A 17,670-nucleotide genomic window follows, 5' to 3' on the forward strand; every position below is an offset into this window, starting at 1 on the left:
AGTCAAAATATTTGACTTTTTCTAAATGAAAAAAGTAATATGTTGATTTTTATTTATTTTTTAATGTTTAATAAAAATAATATATTACAAAAATAAACAACATAATACTTAATACTATTAAGCATTAAAATTATATTTAGAATTAAAGTAAAAAAAACAAACACCACCTATATTTTGGTTCAAGTTGGAAAGCGAGCAAGGGAACATATGAAATGGCAAAGGAAGGAAAGCTGAAGAGGGAAATTTGACCATGGTTCAAAAATTCAAAGCATAGTTTGATGTCAAAATCGATAGCACCTGGTAGCATACTTTAACGAAGTTGAGCAAATTGATACAAGGAAGTTAATGTTGAATTCAACTTGATACCTTACTTTTTTGGGTAAGAATCAGAGATTATTTTTTTGAGTATCGAAAAATGCATTATCAATCAAATAGTATTATGTATATATTTTTAAGTTATATCTTAATTTCATTTGTTTGTACTCTTATATCTTACTCTCATTTGTTTGCACTTTCATTCAATAGCCTAAATATAGTCATACATCCAAATTTAGCCTTTTATAAGTACCATTACGGTACCTTAATATTTTCCTTCCGTAATAGTTGTAAACAAATTTAAACTTTATTTGGTAATTGTTTTTAAAAATAGTTTTATATTCTCCAAAAAAAAAACATAATGCTTTTTAAAACATACTTTTAAGTTGTTTTTACTTAAAAAAATAAACAAATATGGAAAATGATTAAAAATAAAAAAATATATTTAAAAACATAAAAAAACAGGTTAGAAAATATTTTCAAGTAACCACATGTGACTACATTTTTAAAACCCCATATTAAAATATTTTAAAAAAAATATTAAAATATTATTCTTTTGCATTTTAGAGATACAATCCTCTCAATTATTCAAAATATTAATACAACATATTTACTGTGTTGTCCCTACAATGTTTTGGGGTGATTGAATATATTGAGCAAACAACAAACATCCCAAAATAAGTAAATAATTTTATTAAATTACCATTAGATTTTATGCACGTGTCACCTCCATATGCCCCATCATCTCCATAGAACTATGCCTTGAAGGTCATTGTTGATTTTCCAGCCATGGTTGATAGTACACTGTCACAATGTGGAGCCAGATAATTTGGTGAGGGGTAAAATAGAAAATTCATAAATTATAATAAAAGTATTATTCCGTATAATAAATAATTATTAATATTAACTATAAAAAAATGAAGAATTTATAATATAATAAATTAAATAACAAAAATTTATTTCATTTTACTTTTTTTTTTTTACTTTCTAAAATTCCTAGATAAAGGCTAATTTTGTGATTGAGGAAAAAATTGATAAAATAAAAAATTAGATAACTGTGAATACTTATTTTAATTTTATTTTATATTTATAAAATTAAATTTATTTTAATCCTAATATATATAAAATAAATTATAATAAAATTTTTTTTTTATAATTTTTTATTTGATATCTTTCTAAATAATTATTTTTGTCGTGGGTCATGTTTTATTTGATTTTGAGATTTTTAAAATGTTTGAACTTTTAGGTTTAATCACATAGTTGTTGATGTATGAATAACTGTATAATTGTTTAAATATATTTTATTTAATTAATGGTAAAATTTAATCTTTTTTAAAAATTTGATATTTTATACAAATATTTTTTTATTGGTAGGTTATTTTTAATATGATTTGAAGATTTTTGTAAATGTCTAGATTTTAACTTTAATAAAGCATTTATTAATTTAGAATTGACTACCTAAGTTTTAATTATGAGATTATACTTATATTATAGATATTTTTTAAATATAAATTTTATTATGATAAAGTGATTTATATTTAACTATTTCAAAAAAAAAAGTTAAAAAAAATCATTAGTGAAATTATTAAAGTTTTCTAAAAGTTCTCAAGCAAAATATTTTTAAAAATGTTTTAGTTGGATTTCTTATTATCTTTTTTTTTAAAAAAAAAAATAGTAAATGTTATTTGATTTTTTTGATAAACTTTTAATAAAATCTTCAACTCTCTTGTCAATATTTTGAATATTTTTATTATTTAATTTATTATATTATAAAATTTTCATTTTTTTAAAGCTAATATTAATAATTGCTTATCTTATTGAATAATATTGTTTCTAAATTGATATTTATATAATTCATGTTTTTCTATTTTGTCCCTCTCACCAAAATTTCTGGCTACACCACATATGTGGAGAGTTTTTATATTCTTCATTTATGGTTCAACCTATTAGGGTTTTGTTTATATGTAAATACATAAGAAGATTCTAATTTTACACATCACCCATCCTAGAATTTATTATCATCATTTTTAGGTAATATTTGTTTTTTAGTTGAATAGAAAAAATCAAAATATTTAGTTTTTTCTATTTTGTTAAAAGTAACCTGTTTATATCAACCAGCATAATCAAAATAAATTTGTTATCAATAAGTTTAGTTTAATCATGTTTATCAACAAGTTGAAAAAGCTAAATATTTTAGCTTTTTCCATAAAGTTAAATATTTTGATTTTTTTTTATTTAGTTATAAAATAAACATCATCTTAGTACATCCATGCAATAAGATTTTTCATCAATTTTTCGATATCCATGTGCCTGTCTTCCTCCTTGTACAAGAATTCTATCAGACGGGTGAAATTGGCAACATGTGTGAGAAGAGGCATAAGCACTTGTGTGGGTTTGCTCAAACTATATAATAAAAAAGGAAGCATATCAAACAAATTCTTTTGTATTAAGCTTTTTATATTTGCACCAAGAATTTGTTTGGTATTGATTTTAGAAAACACTTTTAATTTTTCTGTCATTTAAACTTTTTTATTAAAAAGATTATTTTCAAATGCTATAAAAATTAAAAACGTTTTTTAAAATTACTATCAAACAAACTCTTGAAAATTAAGGTTTAGTGGGTGACTTTCCCTTTTTAGATTGTTTGAAGACAACGGACAACTTGTTTTGGAATTAGATAAACTTGAGCTTGTGTTTCTCATTTTGGATTGGAAACAAACACTTATTCCTTGCTTTTTCCTTTTAATTTGAATGAAAATCTTGTGTTAGTCCTGCATTTTCAGGGTAGTCTTGGATATTTTTGGACCGTTTTGCATGGCTGATGCCAAAAAGTGGGACTATCCTCTCCCTTTTAGTGTAAATACACTAAGGCTATGTTTGTTTGCGAGAAAATTTGAATGAAAATGCAAATGAAAGAAAATAGAGAAGAAAAAGTGTAAGAAAGGAAAGGGTGAAGGAAAATGAAAAATAAATTATTTTTATATGTCTTTTTAAACTCATTTTACTTATTTTCTAATTAAATAATTTAAAAATATATAAATTTTTAACTAATTTTAATTATATTTGTTTTTCTTTTCTTATTTTTCATAGTGAAACTAAATATAAAAAAACCAAATATTTTGTATTTTTTTTCTCATGAGAAAATATTTGGGAAAATAATTTTTTTATATTTAGTTGTAATATAAAAATATCAATTAAATATAATTAAAATTAGTTATAAATTTATATATTTTTAAATTATTTAATATTTATATTAAAAAGTTAAAATAAATCAAATGAGTTTAAAGTAGGATATAAAAATAATTTATTGATTTTAAATATGTTTTTTCTTTCTTTCTATTTTCCCTCTTTTACTTTCTTTCCCTTACATTTCCCTCAAATTTTCAAGAAACCAAACATACCCTAAAATGATAATTGGTTTCAAATTTTGTTGATTAGCATTCTAATAGATATATTTTATATATAAAATTTAATTTTTTTGAGAATAATTTTTTTTTAGCAAATTATGTAGCCAAGAACAAAATAAGCGTCATCGCCCTACTAAAATAATTTTCAAACTAATGCATCTCAACCAACTGTGTATTCATGCGACCTAAAAATTTCTTTATTTCATTTTTTTGTCATAAAATTGGAGTTGATAGTATAATTTTTAATTTTTTAAATGTAAATTGTAGTTGATGACTACGATTGTTTTAAACTTAAATTTATGATCATTTTAAAAAATTCAAAATCATAATTACCGACTACGGTTTTGTGACATGGATATGACGTGAATGAAAATCACTAGTTTAGAAATTATATTCAGAGAGAAGTTAATTCGTGAAATTTTCTTTTAAAATAAATTATTTTTACTCAAAACTTATTGACTTGAAGTATTAAGTGGGTGCAGTCCCCCTCAACCAGGTTGGGTATAAAAAGATGTCAAGGACTCATGCCTCAACAATGATAACATCTCTCAACTACTATCACACAATCTTTCTTTCTTTTGTCATTATTAACCATTTTCCAACCTTCAATCCATTTGTTATGATATTCATCATGTTTGGGGGAAATTAAAAATAATGGTATGCTCCTCAAACTGAAACATTCGTTGTGCCCAAGATCAAGGTTGGGCAAGCTTGCGAAATTTTGTAAGGGAGGGGAGACTTTTCCCAGAATCACTGTTGCTGATGAGTTTCAAGCAACTCAAGGCAGTGAAAACATTGCTTTGATAATCCTTCTCCAAATAGTTTGTTCACAGGAATGAAACATCCTTCCAATGGATAGGGATTTAAATCCTGCAATATCAATGGCCCCTTAACATACTGGAAAGGTGAACATACTATCTGATGCTGCCAACCTCTCTGCAGAATCATGGTTGGTAGTTACCATTTGTTTGTTTTTTTCATTCTATAATCTTTATCTGGTTTTAATTCTATAGCATTGGGAGAGATTGGCGTCAGTCCCCTTATTAAAGTGGGGTGTGTGAGGAGAAAAATAAGAGGGAGAAATTGGTCTTGAGTCTCCTAGGAAAAAGGAGTGTTGCTCAAATGTTGTGGCACTCATTGCCTATCCATGGTCAATGTAATATCAAATCCTGAGCTTTAGGAGTTCAACTAAAGGAAAAAACAATGGCCGTCTATACTAGTCCCTGATATTAAGGGCCTTTTTTTAGATCCATTGGCACCAAAATCTTCTCTCTGGACAAGTATATAAATGCTTCTTTTGACTCCTCAAAGAACAAAAGATCATTCCCCATTTGAGGATTTGCACGATGATGCATTCAAATCAAATCCTTCTCCCTTTTGCAGTCTTCATCTTCATCTTCATCTTCATCTTATGCTTCTCTCCTTCCTCTGCACACAACAAGACCCACACTCCTTCAAACCCTACTCCCAATCCCCCTCCTACTTCCAATCCCACACCTGATCCTTCTTCATCTGTAAGCTACAAAGGTGCCTTCTCCAAGGTTTATGCTTTTGGAGACTCCTACACCGACACTGGGAATGCCCGCTTGTTGGGTGGTCTCACCTCCTTCATTGGTGCTCTAATGAGAAACTCCCCCTACTGCTCCTCCAGCTCCAGCAGTGGGCTCCATAATCGATTATCTGATGGCAAGCTGGTCATTGACTACCTCTGTGAAGCTCTATCCCTTCCTTACTTGCCACCCTACAAAGACACTTCTTTAGACTTCTCCCATGGTGTCAATTTTGCAGTAGCTGGCTCTACAGCTCTTTCAACTGACTATTATATAAACAACAGAGTTGGTCAGACCCTTGTTTGGAAAGACATACCTCAGACTGTGCAGACTCAAGTAAACTGGTTTAACAAGTTTCTCCTAAATGTAGAATGTAATGGAATGAATCACCTAGCATGTAAGGGTCAGCTGGAGAATTCACTCTTCTGGGTTGGTGAGCTGGGCATGTATGACTATTCTCGTACTTATGGATCTTCTGTTTCCATCAAGTGGCTCATAGATTTATCAGTTAGTAGTACCTGCAGGCTTGTGAAGGTATGCATTACATAAAAAAACATGCTTTATCATATCATTGCTTGGAAAAAGGGACTTGACTTCTTAGTTAGCTAAATACAAATCTATCAATAGCCCAACTTGGATTAAGGAATTATACTTGATATGAGACACTCTGGAATGGTTGATCATCTTTTTCCCTTCAAAGACTCTTCTAAATTAAGCCATAAACTTCTTGCCACATAAGAAGATGGTTCAAACAAGCTTTTGTCAGGAAAACTCAAAATCCGAATTCACTCATGACATAAGAACTTTGGCATATATCAAACTTGAATTTGAGTACTAGGAGGTTTGGATAGGAAGAGTGGGACTAACCTAGCCTGTGTTATGTGACAGGCATTGTTGGACAGGGGTGCAAAGTACATTGTGGTTCAAAGCCTTCCACCGACTGGGTGCCTCCCCTTTGACATTTCATTATCCCCAGTAAGTGATCACGATAATCTTGGGTGTGCTGATACTGCAAACACGGTCACACAAACCCACAATGAACTCCTTCAGGCCAAGTTGGCAGAACAACAGAAGCAGTACCCTGACAGCATTATTGCATATGCTGATATTTGGAATGCATACTACACGGTACTGAAAAATCCCAGTCAGTTCGGATTTTCAGAGCCTTTCAAGGCATGCTGTGGATGTGGGAAAGGAGACCTCAACTTTGACTTGCGTTCGTTGTGTGGTGCACGCAACACAAGAGTCTGCAGTGACCCCAGCAAGCACATCACCTGGGATGGGGTTCACCTCACAGAAGCCATGCATCATGTTTTAGCTGATCTCTTGTTAAATAAAGGTTACTGTAAACCATCATTCGATCAGCTAGTTAAGAAGAAAAGAAGTTGCACAGCTAACTAGCTTTAAGTTAGAATTTGCCAGGCTCATTTTAATAGAGTGTATGCCGCATTCAGACAGCTAACATATATGTTTTGTTTCAGGATGATTTGCATTTCATTTGACTTTTCGTGCGATATGTATTTGTTAATAAAATGATCAATTTCCTCAAGGAAAAGGAAAATCCAGAAAACACACTGTTTATGCAGGTTGATTGATTGATTGTTATGCATGTCTCCATTGTATTGTTCTAGGCTTTAAGTTTTGTAGCCATTGAACCATCACATTGTTTTGAATGGTAAAAAGAAAATGCATTCAGAGATGCTTTTGTTTCTGCTGGAAGCCATGTTCTGCAGAAGATGCCTCTCAAAGAAAGCTAATCTTCAGCTTACCTAGGTAGTGAAGACTCTTCATAATCAGCTGTAAGTCCTATTTTCTGTTTTTTTTTTTTTGTCTCACAGATGATGCCTAACATTGCATTTCTGATATGGATATGTTAGAAACAGGGTTATCGAGAGGTACCTCAAGGCAATTGTTTCAAGTTTTTCAAGAGAAGAAGCCTCCCAATCCTCTGAATCAGGTCACAGCTACACTGGGTTTCACCTGCTTTTCGCATGGAGATGCATTCCATGTATTTCCTGTCCTCATTTTAGTAAAATGTAGTACAAAGAAAGACTATATTGACACTTGAAACCTAAGGAGACTATAGTTTTCTAACCGGTCATTGCATCATTTAGATCATGCTCATGATAGTATCCAACTGCCACAATCCCTGGAGAAGACAGCCTGGAGGGTTATGTTGTACTAAAACCTATTGAAACGACCAAAAGATAATAAATAAATAAAAACATTGCATCAAAGAGCAGCTCAATGGTTCTTATTTAGCAAACTAGTCACTTAAGGTAGTGTCAGCTGTGAATTCATGCATTTTGAGAAAAATTTCCCATTGAAGCAAATGGATAAGAATCAGCTTCATTCATGCATGGAAAAACAAAGTGAATGTGCTTTGGTTTTTGTGTTGATTATGATAATTTCATTTCCAAAGAGGCTTGATACTGTTACTTAAATTACAGTTTGATATGCATACCAGCAGGAGCAGCAGTACAAACCCAGACAGCTTAACCAAAAGTTCTCTCACCATCCTAAGACTTGTGATCAAATTACTGGTGACCCTTCCAGACACCAAATCCTCATATGCTTCATGGGTGGGGTTTCAAGAGTTACCTCTAAGAAGAGTCAGCATATACACAGAAAGTTGACACTGAAGGGAAACAAGTGCATACAGGCATTTCACTCCATAAACTAGGCAGCTCATGTATACAAGGCAGGGATGACAAATTTTGGTAAGATCAGAATCAGAATCATTTAGGAGCCGCTTAATAGAGAAGATAAAAATGTAGCCGAACTACAACAAACTTGAACTTTAGAATTTTCTGTTCAGTATTTAGCCTTCTTAATGTTTTGGTTTATGTATAAAAGCTATACAAGTAGCTTTTGGTCAATGAATTCTCAAGCAAGTAGACCAATGTAAACAGGAACGAAACGAAATTTTTTAATTTTATTACAATGTTGTCATATATTAATGTTTATGAACTTCTGTGTAGGTACAAATGGGAATGGTAATGGCTGAATAACAATCTGAGAAGATTTTCTTTACCAGACTCTATTTACATTTAGGTCGGCTTTTCTTTTTTCTCTTTACACCATTCTTCTCATTTACTTCTAATCATATTAAGTATTCATAATACACTAAGAAAAGAGCATCCGGGTAGTGTTTTGGGAGGTGGTGGATATAGAGGTAGAAGCGCAATAAATCTTCCCTGCAAACTGTTTCTGTGTTGACCACATCGTCACCACAAGTGAGAACCCATAAGTCTTCTGAATTAACTCTCTTTATGCTGCCACGACAAAAGGGGCAGGACTCTGATCTTGTGTTCCTGTAATTTGGATAAAGAAGAGGAAGAGTGTAAAGAAAAATAGCAGTCTAGAATCTCATGTATGCAGTTGGAAAGTGTTAGAGACAGAATAAAGAAAATACAATCCTTGTAGTTACCAACTTACCAGTCACGGTAGCAGTTGATGCACATTGCATGACAGCAATTAGGCAAGACCATTTTGGTGCAAGGCTCCAAACAAATTCCACATTCATCTTCCCTTTTCAAATCCATATTGGAAAGCCTGCCATCTTCTTCTGTTCTTTTCTTGCCGTACATCTCTATTTCAGGATGGCCATCTTCATCATTATCCAGCTCCATTATGTTACCATGGATACGTTGAAGAGAAGGTAATATGACAGCTGCAATTTGATTTTCATTGAAGCAGAAACACATATCAACAAATGCATACACCAGATACAAAGAAGACAATACTCATAGGTAGACAGTTTACGGACCATAGAAGTCCCTAATAGTTGCCTTCCTTCCATGTGCAGATATATTCGGCCTCCCATCTGTGTATACCTGTAGAATATAAGAACGAAACCAACAGAAAACATTCATGAGCCACCTTGTGGGAGGTCTGGTTTCATTACAGAAGAAAAATGAAAGTGGCAATCTGCTAAGCCATCACTTCTGATTTCTCTGACCTTCATGTCAGAAGCAAATATCAACACCAATAAACAGGAACCAACCTTGTAAATGAGTATGTGGAAGAGATCGAGATACTTGGGGAGTAGGCACGTGCATGAACAATCCATCCACTGGAGCAAAAACAAAAAGACTGGCGCCAAGGGATTGTACGCTAATTTCATTTGAAGTCGAGCACCACCCTTCCCTCTTGGAATTGCAGCAGCCCTGAAAACCGAAATCCCAAATTCGAAGAAAAATCAGTTCCAACACTTCAACTCACCAATAACAACAGTATCTCTGCCTTGCATTGATCAATTCCATCCAACATAAGCTGTAAAAAAATTAAATAAATAAAATAGGCATTTTATTTCATCTTATTTTTAACTTATTTCAGTTTAATTTTCTAATTTTACGTCATTATTACAGTCAAACACCCTGCACTATAATGGAAGAGGTAACTATAGAAAATCAAATTTGTCTAGTTTTGCCGGTTTGAAATGGAGCTTATTACATGCTAGCACAAGGATTTATCCACAAATTCCAATTCTGTTATCACCAGCTAGGCTACCACAACTATACAAACCATAATATCCTCAATAGAGCTAACCAAGCATAACCCTCAAGCACACTCACAAAAAAGAAAGAAAGAGAAAGAGATTGGAATGTGTCCTACATTTGAGAAATCATTCCAAAGTACGGAAACCCAAATGGGGCTACATGTTTCCCCTCAATTTGCACAGCAGTAAAATTATGATCCACCACTGCAGCTGCTGTTGATGATGATCAAAGACCTCATAATATAAATAGGAAACCAAAGAGGACAAATCAATTGCACTACATGCTGGAATCCCAAATGGGCATTTATTATAATTCCTTGAAAACCTGAATCTGACATTACACAGCCGGTCCCAAAGAAAAAAAGCATACAAAGACAGAAACCCCAGTTAGGAAAAAACACACAAGCAGGCAGAGAATTGGGAACTCAGAAAAAGAAAACCCAGTTGAGGGCAACGATAACAATCAGACAGAGAGAAGAGAATAGAGAAGAAGAAAGTTCATTCAGAGGACAAAAAACCCGAGTTGAGGAAAGGAACAACTGAAACAGGCAGAGAATTGAGAATTCAGAGTAGGAAAAGTCATTTAAGAGGATAGAAAGAGAAAACCCAGTTGAGGATAACAGGCCGAGGATTGAGAATTAAGAAGAAAAAATTCACCAAGAGGACATAAACTAGAGAGAGAGAACAGGAACCAACAACAAACAGGCAGAGAACAGATAATTCAGAGCAAGAAACCCAAAGAAAACTCACAAAGCATTGGCATGCTGTACATCAGCCTCCAGAACCTTAATAGAATCTTGGTAAGAACACCTAGCAAGCTGATAATGCACCACCTCCATCCCTATCCTTCCCTCCACAGCAGCCCTGGTTTTAAAGAACCCAATCCAAAACCAACTTTCTTGTAATCTTTTTTAGATTATGCTTTTGTGAAGGCGAGTCTTTTGGTTTTTTCCCTTGCTTCAGTTTTTGGTCAGACTCGGAATAATAAAAGAAAAAATATACAAGACAGGAGGCTTGGCTTCTTCTGAATTGAGATGCTCTGTCACATTAAATTCAAATTATTAGCTTTTGCTTTTGTGGTTGGCTTTCTTCTACCAGGCTACCAGCAGCCCCATATTTTGGGTCTTTTTTGTTATTATATTCTAGTGTATTAATCGGATAATGACCTGTACCCATATGGATACTATATAAGTCTCTGAATTATGTTATCTTTTAAGCTGGACTTTATTGTATAGATGAGTCATTTTGTTATCCTGATATGGTCCAGCTAGGCTTTTTTTTCAAGGTCCCATTTGGGGTCAGTCAGATTTGGGGGGCTAATTGCTCATTAATTGAGCCTCCCACAAGGAATAGGCTATGGGGTATTTAATACCTTTGACTAAATTTGGGTGTTTCCATTAAAATTTGCCTGGATGACAATACAAAATAAACATTCATTCGTATTAAACTTAGATTCTTTGAATGCATAAATGTTGTCATGGGAGTTTCTTAACTTTTCAAAATTATACCAAAAGTATTATCTAACAAAAAGTGATCAGATATATGAAAATAGTCTTTGAACAAGTTTGATATGATCATGAATGAGGGTAAATGTTGGGGAATCTGTTGATATTAACAGTACATAGAGCAATCCAATAATACATCCTCATCTTTTTTTTTTTTCTTTCTTAATATGACCTAATTTTAGTGCCATAAAAAACTTGAGGAGTTATATAATGAAAAATTAGGTGTACCGTTCTTTTTTGAGGAGATGATAATTAATGCTTGTATGATTAGAAATAAGAGTGAGTAGGTGATGCACTGCATTGTTTGTTGTAACAAACCCATTCACTTGAACAAAGTCATCATTGGTTTTGAAAGCTATTTTCATTCAATTTTCACCCTTTTCTTGGTTGTTGTTGGTAGCCCAACTGAACCCTTTGAATGAGTGAAAAAGGTAAAATCTAGGCCCCTTGAATTTTCAAAAGTGGGAAGGGCCTTAAAGGCCTGTGCCTCCATCCCTTGAACAAAAGTCAATTGAGGAAGGCACTTGGTACAACAAATGGGCCATGGCTGAGAGGCATGAAACTCCTTTCCATGGTGGCTTAGCCTACCAAAATAAATTTTCTGGCCCTCCATGGTGGGCTAAAGAGCAAAGCTTTTTCATCAGGATGTGTTCAATGAATCTTCAACCAAAGCAAGGTGGTGTGCTTTTCCTTTGTTATTTAATGTGACTACTGAAAAAAAAGGAAAGAGGGCTTAGTTTATACTTACTACTCTCTGCTGTTGGCATATTAGCTACAAGCAAAACATCTATCACAAAGAGAAGTTAACAGTATTTTTCTACTTATACAAAGTAATAGATGGTGTGGGATCATGTTTATCTTGCAGAAGGGACTAGGCAATCATTTGATAAGTCAGGGCTTTCGATGTCAAGGAAGTTTGTTAGTAATGTTTTGCGCGAAGATTGTCCTTTTGAACTACCAGAACATGCTTTGTGGTCACCTTCATTCCCCCTTTCAATCTTGATGGCATCTTGAATAGCTAAAATTATTTCCTGCATTTTAGGCCTGGAAGTTCCATGTTGTTCTACACATAGTATTGCAATCTCAGCAATCCTCCAAATGGACTCAATTTTGACATTTCCTAGTAGAAATGGATCCACTATACTGATCACATCTCCGTTACAAATTAATGACCTTGCCTGCAAAACCACCAAGGGGATGAAATAGTTTCATAATCTGAGAGAGGAGTTCATATTGGGTTGTCTTAGCTTATGGATGTATTAGTATAGTAATTGTCTTTATTATCTTGGCATTGTCTTGCCCAATGATCTTGTTTGAGATTGTATGTTTACCTTATTGTTCTTTAAATTAGAGAGCAGTTCTAAGAAAAAAAGCCTTCTACAAGTTGTGAATGAGAATTGTGAAGGGTGCATACCCAATGAACAATGTTCCATTCAGCACCATAATCTTCTGGTGAAACTGGCTTTCTTCCAGATATCAGTTCAAGCAGGACGATTCCAAAACTGTAAACATCACTCTTTTCTGTCAGCTGTTGATTTGCATAGTACCTATTGGAAATAAAAAATAAAAAATTGTTAGTCTTAGAACTAGATGCAGGAAACCACCATAACTTGGCACAGAACTTAAAACTGACTTACTCAGGATCAAGGTAGCCTACAGTCCCTCGTGCGACACTTGATACATGAGTTAAATCTTCTTCAGCTTGCCTTGAAAGTCCAAAATCTGATACTTTTGCCCTCATATTAATGTCTAATAGAATATTGCTTGTCTTTACATCTCTGTGAATGATACTGGGGTTGCATCCAGTGTGTAAGTACTCAAGACCTGCAGATAACTCGATTTTTGTGATTATAATATGGACGCGAACTCTAGTTTATGCATTATCAAGTAAAAAGAAGTTTCACATCAAACCTTTAGCTGCATCTTCTGCAACATAAAGACGACCAAGCCAGTCTAAACACTTCTGGTTTGTAGAATCTGCAAGCAGGTTAATTTGTTAATCAGTTGTTTCCATTGCAGCTGATAAGAGAAAATGATAGAAAACAAGATTGTTAAAGTATCTGCAGAAGATCAGACCATGTATGTGATTGCGCAGGGTTCCATTGTGCATGTACTCATAAACCAGAAGATGTTGGTGTTCGTCCTCACAGTATCCAATGAGAGGAACCAAGTTCCTATGATGAATTCTTGACAAAAGGGCAACCTGCAAGTATACTACTCTGGTTACTGAATTGGAAATCATGATAATGTTCTTCCTTTATTCATGTGTGCTATCATTTGAAGGTCTAATGATAGCTTTTTTGTAGTACAATGAGGATTCTTCCTGGGAAAAGCCTTCTTTCAAATGCTTTATTCAGTCAGCATAGAAGTTTGATTCACATGACAAGTAAGTTATTGAGTAGCATTTTCTACTAAATCTGAGGATCAGAAGCAGTAGAATGTTGGATTTTGCTAATTAATAACAGGGTATACGAATCTACCTCAGTTACAAACTGCTGGGTTCCATGGCTGGATGAATCAGCCATGATCTTAACTGCAATCTCTTTTCCATCTGGCATCTTCCCATAGTAGACAGGTCCAAAGCTTCCTCTGCCAATTTGCTTTGCAAAATTTTTAGTAGCTTCCTCTAGGTCAGAGAGTGAAATGTAGCAAGCTACTCCTTCATCCATTAGATTTCCACCTCTTGCAATTGAGTAAGAAGTAGAAGCCTTCGTGCTCGTACGCAAAGAACTTCCTGATGGGCACAAGAAAAATATGGAGGATACATAAAATGTCCTTGCAGAGAACATGAAAAATAACAGAAAGGGTTGGTTGCCCTACACTACCTTTGTCATTACTCTTGCTTTGCGATTCCTTTCTTCGAGTATTGCACAATAGGAATAAACTTCCTATGCAAAGAACTAAGAGAAGTGCAAGCAGTCCAACTGAAGCTCCAAGTATCAACTTAAAGTGTGTCTTGTGTGCCTCTTTGTGTAGTTTGCTATTACCTTCATAGCTGCAAGAGAATACAAGTACATCTGTCAGAAAATTTTCTGCACTACAGGATTTGGAATGCCTCTCTTTTCATCATTCTCATCAATTTATTGTTTTGTCCCAGGATTATTATGCCTGAGTAGTGCTTACTGACTAAAACTTTTCTCCTTTTAATGAAAACTCTCTCTGGAAATTCTGCAGTTTGCTTTATGTCTTATTAAGTGTATAAGGCATTGATTTCTCTCAGCCAATTTTTGCACAACTCTATTCACTTTTCCAAGTTCACATTGTAATTGCAGTCTTGGGGTTTGGATTGAGCTAGGATGAAAATTTGGAGATTTTAGCTACATTTTCATATATGCATTGATTACAAGCATACTCACTTGAAAATTACTTTTCCGGTTAACAATGCTGGGGGTATTTCTCCACTAAGAAGGTTGTTCTGCACATGCCTGCCATGTATGGATGTCACAGTTACTGCATACTCGAAAGGTGTATCAGGAAAAGAAAACATCTCTAGTTTGGATTAGATCAGATCAAGGCAACTTCCCAAAAATTTGAAACTTGAATTTTACCAAAAAGGAAGCCTCTAACCCAATCCAATTGTCAAGCAAAAGTTAAGAAATCCAGGTTACTGCATACAGTTCTTGTAAGCTTGGCAAACTACCAAGGTAAGAAGGCAATGGACCAGTCAGTCTGTTGTTCTCTAGATGCCTGCACATTCACAAAAGATAAGCATATATCATCACTGAAGATATGGAACTTTCTTAGTGTGAACTTATGAAGTGGAGAGCTTACACAATTTTCAGACTGATAAGATTACTCATGTCTGGGATTGGCCCTGTGAGGTAATTTCCATCCAGCCACCTAAGAAAATGAAAAACTCGTACTCTAACTATGACAGACAGGAATAATTAGTATAGAAAAATAAGTCCTTGTTGAGATTAATAGCACTTACAACTCCGTCAATCCCTCCATGTTCTTAAGCTCAGATGGAATTACACCATTCAGATTCTTTCCAGATAAAGTACTGTTCCACCAATGAAGAATCCATTTTCAGCTTAGCTCTTACAGAGATGCAGAATGCTAAAATGTTGGGTGCTTTCCCAATGGAATTGTGAGTAGTACTGCACTAAATTCTGAAATAAACCAGAAGTGTCACTAGTAAAACATGGAAGGACATACATTTTTGTAATTCTTGGTGTGGTTGTTGGGCTGCAAGCCACCCATGACCAGTGAGCTGGAACACATGGATCACGTCCTTCATTCGACCAAGCACTTTCAGTAGACATGGCGCAAAGGGCATTCAGAACAGTCACTTCCAAATGATAAAATTATTAGCAAACAGCTCATACTGGTAAAGCACATGAATGGTATGTCAATTATAGAAGGCTCATTAGGCCTAGTTGAAACCAAGCATACTGTGATCATGGACTTACCATCTCCCTTGTCCGTCTTTGGGGCAATCTGCACATATTTACTTATCTCAATTGCACTTAAGAGTGGCCCTCGCGTAGAGTCTCGGGTCTTTACAAAAGAGAATGATAGAACAAAATCCATAGTAACATTCATGTAACTAGGCTCATAAAGAGAGTAGCTCCCATTGGCATTCTCAGCAATATTTACCACTGCATTGCTATAGTCAGGCAAATAAGGTCGCTCCATTCTGAATTTCCGTGTTTCATTCACTCCCAACTCTTCAATTTCAGCAAAAAATGCATAAGCCCGAGCGTTGGCTGGGAAATCTTCCAGGTTCAACCTGTAGCTGAGCCTTCCTCTTGTGCCAACAACTGCAGTTTGCATTACTTTAACAGGTGGGTACTCTCTTGTTCTTACGTCTATCTGCTTTGATGTATTGACTCTTTCTGTGCCTGGAGCCACCCCCACAAGATAATTTTGCCTTTTCACAAGATCAGATTCCCATATTCTGTCATATGGATCATCAGGGTACCTGAGAAAAACAGAGTTATTTTCGGTACTTTAGAAAAGGGCTCCTCACATGGGGCTTTTGGATCAAACTACTGTCAAATTTGAACACCTCAAGGAATCATACCTTATGGGGTCCTCACTTGGAGCACCAAAGTTCACTCTAGCTGAAACTTTCAAGAAGAAACCATCTTCAAAATCGGTGGCATACATTGAAAGGTTGAGAGGTCTCAACTCAAGAGTAGATATGAATGGAGAACCAGTAGTAGCACAGCAGAGACAAACGTCTATGGAGCTCGAGGGTGCCCTGATGATCATTTCCTTCACATATACTCTCGCTGATTCCAAAACTGTGACAGTTGCCCACTTGGTTGCATCCAAGTAGAGCTGAAATTTCGGGTATGTGCCTTCACTTTCCAAGCTTCCATACTGAAATGTGGCCCTGACTAGGTACCTTCTTCTCTCTTCTGTTTTCAGAGTGTAACAATACTTGCTTTCTGTGGGGAAGTCTCTGCGTTGCTGATACTGAAGCCAGCCCCCATATGGATTCTCAACTTGTACTGATTTTCCATAGCTAATGGCCCCAGTGTCTGAAATCCACTGCAGCCCTGTCCTTGAATCAGTGTAATTGCTTGTGCCTCCACAGTCTATACTGATGAACTCTGCATATCAAATTGCTTATTAGATTAACCCGAAAAATCAGAAAATTGATCCATATAGTTAGAAGTGACATATTAGTATCATTCACCATGCTATCTGGTATACATAATCCTGTTTTTCTCTTTAGAATCTGTACTTCTATGCATATATTTATATGCTCCTGATGGTGAAAACTCGGTATGGGTAAAATCTTGTAATTCTGTAACTAAGGATTGAAGAAGAAACATACCTGTAACTTGGCAGAGAGTAGTTGTTATTAAGCATAGAAAAGAGACCAAGAAATGGGAGAATAAGCCCATTGAAGAACAGGGAGAGAAACCAGAGCTTTTGAACCTAGTTTTTGTTTAGCATCTTCAAGTATTGAGAGAAAATCAAAGGCAGTTCTCAACTGGCTTAAAGTTCAGCATCTCATCCCATCTTTCTTCCACTAGCTCTTCACTTTTGCTGATGGATTTGTGAGTTTGGGCAATGTTCAATCACATTCCTGAACTATTCTTTAGGTTTTGGAATCTTCTTTTTGGGAGAAAAAGATTTCGCGTTCACTTTTTCTTGCTTTGGGAAAAGCATATTGTGACAAACACTGAAACACACAGCTCAAGCTAGAAAAAGGAGGTGAGAAAATAAGAATTTGAGGTCAGTCGCTTGAAGGAAAAATACAGAGATGAAAAAGGAAATAGTAATGGTAAGATGGTAACATGTGAATGACATGAGGAAACTTCCCACACTTGGCTGAGTCTGTCCAAAAAACCTGGGTAAGTGTAAGTACAACTAAGTTATGATTGGGAAAAAGGAAAATGAGTGGTTGGGAAAAAGGAAAATGTGTGATTTTATGG

The 17,670-nt window shown here is 34.6% G+C and overlaps 3 protein-coding genes across 6 annotated transcripts; 1 reads left to right on the forward strand and 2 right to left on the reverse strand.

Annotated features, from left to right (window-relative positions):
• Nucleotides 1-5,629: 5,629 nt before the first annotated feature.
• On the forward strand, nucleotides 5,630-6,842 carry LOC100263223 (GDSL esterase/lipase At3g48460). Its single transcript, XM_019223320.2, has 2 exons — nucleotides 5,630-5,806; nucleotides 6,161-6,842. The coding sequence occupies exons 1-2, from the start codon at nucleotides 5,654-5,656 to the stop codon at nucleotides 6,671-6,673; spliced, it is 666 nt and encodes a 221-aa protein (XP_019078865.2). The 5' UTR covers nucleotides 5,630-5,653; the 3' UTR covers nucleotides 6,674-6,842.
• Nucleotides 6,843-8,177: 1,335 nt separating this feature from the next.
• LOC100240870 (E3 ubiquitin-protein ligase AIRP2) lies at nucleotides 8,178-10,867 on the reverse strand. 4 transcript variants are annotated; one of them, XM_019221717.2, is made up of 6 exons: nucleotides 10,524-10,867; nucleotides 9,890-9,983; nucleotides 9,279-9,441; nucleotides 9,042-9,108; nucleotides 8,711-8,945; nucleotides 8,178-8,586 (listed from the first exon to the last, which is right to left on the reverse strand). In XM_019221717.2, the coding sequence occupies exons 1-6, from the start codon at nucleotides 10,543-10,545 to the stop codon at nucleotides 8,376-8,378; spliced, it is 792 nt and encodes a 263-aa protein (XP_019077262.1). In that variant the 5' UTR covers nucleotides 10,546-10,867; the 3' UTR covers nucleotides 8,178-8,375. The 4 variants fall into 4 exon arrangements, with proteins under 4 accessions (XP_019077262.1, XP_019077258.1, XP_010654999.1 ...); XM_019221713.2 differs by having other exon boundaries at nucleotides 9,890-9,986; XM_010656697.2 differs by having other exon boundaries at nucleotides 9,890-10,007; nucleotides 10,524-10,617.
• A 1,072-nt stretch (nucleotides 10,868-11,939) lies between these two features.
• On the reverse strand, nucleotides 11,940-17,453 carry LOC100240962 (probable LRR receptor-like serine/threonine-protein kinase At1g67720). The gene is made up of 15 exons (XM_002267632.4): nucleotides 17,067-17,453; nucleotides 16,305-16,839; nucleotides 15,691-16,202; nucleotides 15,437-15,569; nucleotides 15,210-15,281; nucleotides 15,050-15,118; nucleotides 14,894-14,965; nucleotides 14,635-14,703; nucleotides 14,104-14,273; nucleotides 13,759-14,012; nucleotides 13,355-13,481; nucleotides 13,190-13,255; nucleotides 12,916-13,102; nucleotides 12,693-12,825; nucleotides 11,940-12,456 (listed from the first exon to the last, which is right to left on the reverse strand). The coding sequence occupies exons 1-15, from the start codon at nucleotides 17,134-17,136 to the stop codon at nucleotides 12,133-12,135; spliced, it is 2,793 nt and encodes a 930-aa protein (XP_002267668.1). The 5' UTR covers nucleotides 17,137-17,453; the 3' UTR covers nucleotides 11,940-12,132.
• Nucleotides 17,454-17,670: the final 217 nt, after the last annotated feature.

The sequence above is a fragment of the Vitis vinifera genome, chromosome 1, assembly GCF_030704535.1.
Source record: "Vitis vinifera cultivar Pinot Noir 40024 chromosome 1, ASM3070453v1".
NCBI lineage: Eukaryota > Viridiplantae > Streptophyta > Magnoliopsida > Vitales > Vitaceae > Vitis > Vitis vinifera.

Excerpts from the sequence above, each read along its gene's own strand:
- LOC100263223 (XM_019223320.2), top strand. The coding sequence starts at position 5,654 with ATGAATCACCTAGCATGTAAGGGTCAGCTGGAGAATTCACTCTTCTGG. Across the intron at positions 5,807-6,160 it reads GTACCTGCAGGCTTGTGAAG|GCATTGTTGGACAGGGGTGC; the intron begins GTATGCATTACA and ends GTTATGTGACAG.
- LOC100240962 (XM_002267632.4), bottom strand. The coding sequence starts at position 17,136 with ATGGGCTTATTCTCCCATTTCTTGGTCTCTTTTCTATGCTTAATAACA. Across the intron at positions 14,704-14,893 it reads TTGCCAAGCTTACAAGAACT|GCATGTGCAGAACAACCTTC; the intron begins GTATGCAGTAAC and ends CATACATGGCAG. Across the intron at positions 13,256-13,354 it reads CCTGCGCAATCACATACATG|ATTCTACAAACCAGAAGTGT; the intron begins GTCTGATCTTCT and ends ACCTGCTTGCAG.
- LOC100240870 (XM_019221713.2), bottom strand. The coding sequence starts at position 10,545 with ATGTACAGCATGCCAATGCTTT. Across the intron at positions 9,987-10,523 it reads GTACAGCATGCCAATGCTTT|CAGCTGCAGTGGTGGATCAT; the intron begins GTGAGTTTTCTT and ends CATCATCAACAG. Across the intron at positions 9,442-9,889 it reads TTTGGAATGATTTCTCAAAT|GGCTGCTGCAATTCCAAGAG; the intron begins GTAGGACACATT and ends TTCGGTTTTCAG.